Raw genomic sequence first — 7,323 nt, 5'->3', positions numbered from 1 at the left:
AACCCCCGCCGCCTTCACCACACGGCACCACCGGCACGGGTACGGGGCCGCGCCACTCGGCCGTAAATTATTTGGTCGCTGATAAGGATTATCTCGCGAGATATTGAACACAGCATCTGAGCGCGCGGTTTGAGTCGCTGCTGGGAGCGCAGGGTGCCGGTGCCACCGAGGCCGACGCCGACGGGAGCCTCGGAGGAGGAGAGGAGAGAGAGAGAGGCCGCCGGTGATCGCGCGTTCGGGTGTGAAAAAGTGACCCGCGGGCGCGGCACGACGCGACTGGGGAGAGGAGAGGGGTTGGGAGGGAAGGGGGTATCCTTTGGTGTGAACGCGGGCCGGCCTTTACGCCCCCTGCCCCGCCCCGCCCCGCCCCTCGGGGCCGCCTGCATTGTACACACAGCCGGGCGGGACAACAGCCCCACGCAAACACACATGGACCGCTATCTCCGATTCGAGTAGACACGGCCCGATACGTTTGATTCAAAGAACATGGGGCAGCACGGCACACCTGTGCAGCCCAGCGCTCGGCAGCGTTCCCTTCCCCCCTGTGCGTTCCATACTCGAGACACCTTAGGCTCTGGGACTTGGACATGTTTCTCGTCGCTCGCTTTAGGGCGCAATGCACTGATGCGTTGCTGCTGCACGGGCAGGGGTAGGCTGCAACCCCCAGAGCAGCACGCCCGCTCCGCGCCGCGGCCGGCAAACCTTACGCGCACACATGCGGCGGCAGTTCTGAATAAAGTTTGCGCAAGAATTCAGATTGCGTAAATAAACTGCCGCAGCGTGTGCACACAGTGCCCCTAGTCGGGGCGGGGCGGGGGCTGGAGGGGCGTATGTACACGTCTCGCCGCCAAGACACGCGCGCCTGCCGCGCGCGTCCCCCGACCCCGACCGCGAATGTCGACATTAGCGTGTCGCTCAAGGCATCGACACAACACCGTGTAATTCCATTGTCTTGACAGTGTAACTCCAGCTCGGCTCGGCCCCGGCAGGGCTGCCTGTAGGGCGGCCACATGAAAGAGAGGTGCTAATCCCGATAAGGCTCCATCCGTCTCGCGGCGCAGAGCCGAAGGACGGGCCGGGCCGAGCCGAGCCCACCGCATACACACTGCCATGCCAGGAGACTACGACGGCGAGGTGCTGTCTCCCGCACCCGCACCCCGCACCATCGGCACCACCTGACCACCACGCACAGGGACACGCAGGATGATCGTCCACCCCGAGGGTCAGCGCGGTGTCCCGCCCGGGGACGGCTACTTCATCGCCTTCCAGGAACATGTCCGGAGTCACCCCTGCACCGGCAGCAATGCGGTCGCCACGCTACGCCACGCCATGCCACGCCACGCCACGCCGGGGTAGGTAGGTAAGCCCGCAGAAAGTGAGAGCTACTGCACAGCAAAACCCGTTACACGCGTTTGTTCGTCGAAAACGTGAGCGCGCCCCCAACAAACAATGTGTAGAATACGGTGCTATTCCGGTGCGGTGGGGGGGAGGACAATAAACAATAAATACTTTAAGCTGCCGAATGTATGAGAAATCGCTGGCAGTTATTTCCACGAGCCACGAGCCCATTTTGCGGCGGGGGCGCACTTATCACCCACAGACACACGGTCCGCGCGTGCGATTTTTCTCTCGCGGCGTCGATCGCACGACCGCCTAGTGAACTTTTGATTTGTAAGCCGGGCTAAGAAGTGGGATCTCATTACCACAGCTCAGCTTGTTTAGTGACCCCTCCAAAAGTTTGTGACGCGGGCGTCCGCAAAAATTTGAATTACAAGCTTTAAACGCTGTTGGCAGGGGTCCTGGCAAAATCGGATAAGACTTTCGAAAAAACGGTGGCGACAATCTTATAAATTAAAGCGGAGCCAGTTTTAGGGGACTGCGTGCGCACCTTTCCTAGTGATAAAACAAGCGAAACACACAAAAAAATGACATCTCTGTCATCCTCCACTCCTTGCCCGCATTCGCATTTACAACTGACTCAATTTTTTTTTTGCCTTGCCCTTCCGTCCCTACCAGGTCCCTACCTCTAAAGCGGCCGCATTGACGAGATACCTGGCGAGGCGGGGCGGGGAGGCACGACAACAAACAACGTAACCTGTCAGCGAATACACCTATACGCAGGCCCCAACCCCCACCACCACCCCTCGCTTCCTTGCCTACTTTTTTACTCACTTTTCCTCTATTCTCTGCCGCTCCTCCGCGCGTTCCCCATCTCCGTATCTTTTTTTTCCCCCGTCCGCCTGTGTCGGCACGGCATAAAGGTGGGCCGGAGCCGGAGGCCCGCCGGAGGCTGGCGGCCGATTGGTCGGGCGTGAGCGTGTTTGCGTTGGCAAGATTTCCTTGTGTCTGTCGGCCGGGTCCCCGGAGACTACTCCTCCGGCACGTTTGGGCTCCATGTTATCGACTTGTTTTGAGGGCCAACACGTGCTTCTCGGCGGTAGCGGAATCACTTATCTCACAGAGCACTTCCGCAACCTCGCCGCGGGGCTCCGCCAGGCTCTGCTCACAGTCGGGGGTGGAAAACACTCGACCCCGGGCGGAACCTCTCCGAGAGGAATCAGCGAAATCAACGCGAGAAGCTTCTCTAACTTCCAATCGAACCTATACATGTGTCATGCATGAAGCAAGCGGTTTTCAAAACGGACGCGTGGCGTCCCGCAGAACAGCTGTGCAAACGGGTTGCATACCCACAAGGGGTCAAGCTAGTTAGTGAGTATGGGCGCACACACAGACGGCGCGACGGCGCCAGTCGTCGGCACCTCTACCTCGCCGCACTATTGTCACTTAGTTACGCCAGTCTACTGCAACGCTCGTGTAAATATACATCCGTAGTACTTTCGTAAAAAGTGAAGACACTTCAGCAAAATCAGCAAAAACAAATGAGTCACCTTTCAACAACTAAGGCGGCACTGTTACGAATTTGAATCTTGATCTTTTAGCGCGGTAAGCATGCAAAAGGGTGTGCGGTTGCGCGATGTTCTGTGATTACAGCATTTTCACTAACATGCACAAAATACCCCCGCGCCCTCAACCTTCGGCATCGGCGGCCCGCGCGACCAGGAACTATATAAAAGAGCTGCCTCGCAGCCGAATCCGAATCCGGGCGCGATAATTGCCTCGTGAGCGCTGGTGAGCGGCAGAGCAGAGGACAGTTATGCGGCCAACGGGCGCGACAATGGGCCCGGCCCGCCCCTCCGCTCAGCATCCCTCTGGACCAATATATATCGGTCGGAGGGTACGAGGGCGGGAGCGGCAAGGGCGGCGAGAAAGGGGGAGGGTGAGTGGAGGGTGAGGGGAGGGGCGGCTGCGGTTTATATCAAGGGACTAATTCTGAGCGGACCACGACGACGACGAGGCGGCGACAACACGTGGGACTGGAAGGTGAAGGGCAGGCGTGGCGCGGATGGGGCCTCCTGGCGAGCCTCCTGGCGAGCCTCCTGGCGGCAGCTCGAGATAAGGGAGGTGAAAAGCCAGGAAGCTTTATCGTGTGAGGCGATCGGGCCTCGTAAAGCATAGCAGAGCGGAGGGCATTACGTCTGCAGTGCGGTGTGCGGTGGCTCTTGAAGGAAATCAGCACCGAGCCGAGCGGCGGCGGTTAGCGCGGCGGGCAATCAAAAGCTGATCAGCGGACCCGTAATCGTGGCGTAATCGCCTCGCGAAGGCTCAAGGGGCCCGCGCATTATTCGCCGGGATTAGGCGTGATCGGGATCGGGAGCGCGCGGGATCAAGCCGATCAAGCTGATCGGGCGGCGGGGATCGCGAGGGGATCCGCGGCCGAGCAGGGTAAATAAGCTCGCGTAGGTTAGAGAACCCAGAGAACCATACTCGGCCAGCAGCGACACACCCCTCCTTGCGACCCTCGCCGATGATGGCTGCTCCGCCCCGGGGCTTCATGGCCGCACGCACCCCCGCCCTCCTCGGCGCGGCCGCCATCTTGTGGCCGGGGGCAGGTGCGCGGGGCGCGCTCATGCGTGGGCGGAGGGGAGGGCGAGGGCGGCGAGGGCGGCGGGCGCGGCGGGGCGTCCTCCCCTCCCCGTACCGCTGCTGCACATGGAGGATGCGGCGCTGTGGCGGTAGAAAGAGGGGGAGAGGGGGGGGGGGGCGCACCCCAATTAGGGATACGGCTCTATTTGTCGGCACGAGTCGGTAAACTACCGACTTTGTGATTGCACAGTGGGCCGGGCTACGGGCGGGGCGGGGTATAAGGAGGACGTTATTGTCTCGCCCAGGGTCACTGCATCGGGGCCGGGCCGGGGTGCGGCGGCCGTCAGCCTGCGCCAAGCCTCGGGGGCGACACTGCACTGACAGCGGACGCCGGGAGCTCAAAGGCGCCGACGAAGACGGGGGCGGGGGGAAGGAACCCTCGGAGCCGGGCCGGGCGGAGCTCTGCGCCGGGGAGTAACTGTTCCCCGGGACCGCTCCTAAACTATCCACGAACTGCAGTCCAAACGCTATGAGCTTACATAGCGGAGCGAGTACATACAATTTATGTTAGTAGTTATACATGCAGGAATATCAATGCTGATCATGTCCAAGGTGCCTAATGGATCCGAGCAGCTGGGCAACCACCCGCACTACTGCATGCGGTGCAGTGCCGGATGTCCCAGCTCTTACATGCCAGTATGGCAGGTTGCACACGCGCTGGCTCGCAGGCGCTGTCTGGAGCGCGCAGGATTTCGCGCATCCCCCGTTGTTCCACGGGGAGGCTCGCGGTTCCGCAGGGGAGCGCGAAATCCTGCGCGCTCCCGACAGCACCTGCGAGCCGGTGCTTATGCAACCCGCCTTACTGGCATGCAACAGCCGGGACACCCGGTATAAACTAGAAGAGGGCGGCCTATATGCAACGTTACAAAAAGTTAGAGGTTAGAGCTAGGATCGGATGAGCTATAGCCTACAGGTTATCTCTACCGTGTGTCAGGACTACTAAACAACAATATGTGGGTGTGCCTACTCGCGCCATGGCCCTTAGGCGAACGAGGCGAACCTGCACCACTGTTGTTGTGTCGTGGTCCTGACACACTGTGGTTGGCTACATACATTATTGCAAATCATTTTACCGGATGGAATAATACTATCTTGAACGTTCAGGATATATGGCTACTAATATTTTTCCGTAGCGGTGACCGGAATTGGTCAGGTTAGATCCCCCCAGCAATTAATGCTAACCCACCCCGTCGCCCCCACGCCAACGTACTCGTACTTCTACATGGGAGGAAGTCGCGGGCACCTGCATGCGTGTGAGAGAGGGGGGGGGGGGAGACCGCCCCGACAAAGTCCAAAGGAGCAAACATGGGCACACATCTACTGCTCCGCACCCGCGCGCCGAGCACCGCCGCCGCGCCCCGCCGCGGGCTGATGAGAAGGGTCAACACGCCGCCGCTGCCGCCGCTCACCGCGCAGCTGCGCAGGCGCGGGGCGGGGCGTGGCGTGGTGTGGCGGGGCGGGGCGCGGCGGGCACACCGCGGCGCGGGTACCGTACGCATAGCTGAATGACTCACTCAATGGCTCTGTCCCAGCTTCGCCTGTCGACAAAAGACTCAGTTAGCGAGCAGGAAAGGAGGCCAAAACAAGAACGCAATCAAACATCAAAGCGATCATGGCGGGGGGGCTCGATGCGACTCGAGGGGAGGGCGAGCGCCGTGAGCAGGCGCGCGAACAGTGAACGCTATTGGGCGTTACGGATTTAAATTGACCCCCGCTCACGCCCTATTTTGTTCCGGAACGACCCGGAGAGCGCCCGCCCGCCGCCGCCGCACCCGCTCTTGCTCTCTCTGCTCCGCTTCCCTCCCCTTCTGGAAGGGGCCGGTCGGTCGGGGAAGGGGAGGCCACTCGCCGCGAAGTAATAGCGCGAATGCAGCCCCGGGGACACATAAACGCGGTCGGCCCGTAGCGCCGCGCCCCGCCCCGCCACGCAACGCCCCGCCTGGCATTATGGACCGCATTGAGGCTCAAACGGTTTTTGCGGTTTGCGCCGTGAATTTCGGCGCCGGAGCCTGCCCTGCCGGCGAGGGCAAGAGGGGTGGTGGCCCGCCCCTCTCTTGTTGGCGAAACGGAGAGATCTATCGTCGACGAGCTCCTCCAGCGCGCGCCCCGTGCGCCGGGCCGAAACCGAACCAGCAGGGCGGAACTGAGTCTAGAGAGGCAGTGCTTGGCAGGGCAGGTGCGGGCAGGGCGGGGTGGGGCGGGGCGAGGCGAGGCGGGCACTAATCCCATGATCCCGTAATCGTCCGATAGATAGCGTGGCGGCGTGATGAAAAAGGAAGAGGCAGCTGGCCCGCGCAGGTCAGCCCGCTCCACTCCGCGCGCTCCGCCGCGCTCGGCCGCGCCCCTGCCCGTCGAGCCCTGCATACCAGCCGCCACACCGCCCGCGGACCGTGTTCAGTTCGGGGCGGCCTGGACTCCACCCCCGCGCGGCCGCGCAACGCCAACGCCCACTCGTACTCGGCGGTAATCGATTTCGGTGACAGAACGGCGGGATCAAGCTTATCAATTTATAAAACCGATGCGGAAACGCCCCCGCCCTGGACGCGACCCGCGACACCCGCGAGAGGTTCCTCGGCCTCAGCTCGGCCGGAGACCACGATTCTCTTCTCTGGCGCGCAGCAAGACTTTTCACACGACGGGAGCAAACACAACTTTGAGAATATTAAATTGGCACAAAACACCGGCGCTCCGTCGAGTCGACACAATGCATTATCGATGTGTTTCTGATCTAAGCCCGTTTGTTTGTCTGCGGGAGGCGGGGGGCCGGCGCCGGGCCCCTTGGAGCGAGAGAGACGGAGCGACCGCAATAAATCATAAGCCCAGGGTCCGGGCGGAGCCAGGGCCGGGCTGGACGCTGTTGTCATGTCACTTTGTCAGCACCCAGAGCTCGCTGCCGGGGCCGGCCGGGGCCCCGCCGACACCCGAGTGCGGCAGGTGTACGGCGAATTCGCAGTGATTTTGTCGTGCCGTTTGCGATAATTGCTTAAGCAGTCATGTCACATCAGAATAATTTGCCGAGACTGGTGGTGAGGGTGCAGAGTTGTTCCGTCCGTGCGCCGCAAAATGGGCCCGAAACTCGAGGAAGTGTGGGGTGGAGTGACCCAGTACATGTGAATGTCTCGACCACCTCTAGCTTTAAATTACAACTCGGGAAGCCCTCGCTCAGTTAGATCGACCCCGCCCTCGAAGACGCCCCCTCCCCACCACACACACGCACTCTTATTTTCAGCTTTGTTTAGCAGAATAAAAAGTAACACGGAGAAATAGAGACAAATTGTTCGCACGAAGCTCGCGGGGAGATGATGGGGCGGGGGCGGGGGTGGCCTACCTGTGCAAAAG

At 61.2% G+C, this 7,323-nt stretch overlaps 1 protein-coding gene across 2 annotated transcripts in view; it reads right to left on the bottom strand.

Moving 5' to 3' along the window:
- LOC113205230 (homeobox protein Hox-A4-like) overlaps positions 1-7,323 on the bottom strand; it is a 24,976-nt gene that overhangs the window by 3,128 nt on the left and 14,525 nt on the right. Inside the window, exon 2 of one of the 2 annotated variants that reach the window (XM_026420757.2) lies at positions 5,499-5,522. The exons of the other annotated variant lie outside the window; for it this stretch is intronic. Coding sequence (XP_026276542.1) covers positions 5,499-5,522 — 24 coding nt within the window. The remainder of the gene's footprint in view (positions 1-5,498; positions 5,523-7,323) is intronic. 2 annotated transcript variants of the gene reach the window in all.

Source organism: Frankliniella occidentalis, unplaced genomic scaffold (assembly GCF_000697945.3).
Source record: "Frankliniella occidentalis isolate FOCC.00 unplaced genomic scaffold, Focc_3.1 Scaffold421, whole genome shotgun sequence".
Classification (NCBI taxonomy): Eukaryota; Metazoa; Arthropoda; class Insecta; order Thysanoptera; family Thripidae; genus Frankliniella; species Frankliniella occidentalis.
Note: the sequence above shows the minus strand (reverse complement) of the source record. Positions and strands in the feature narration are given on the sequence as shown.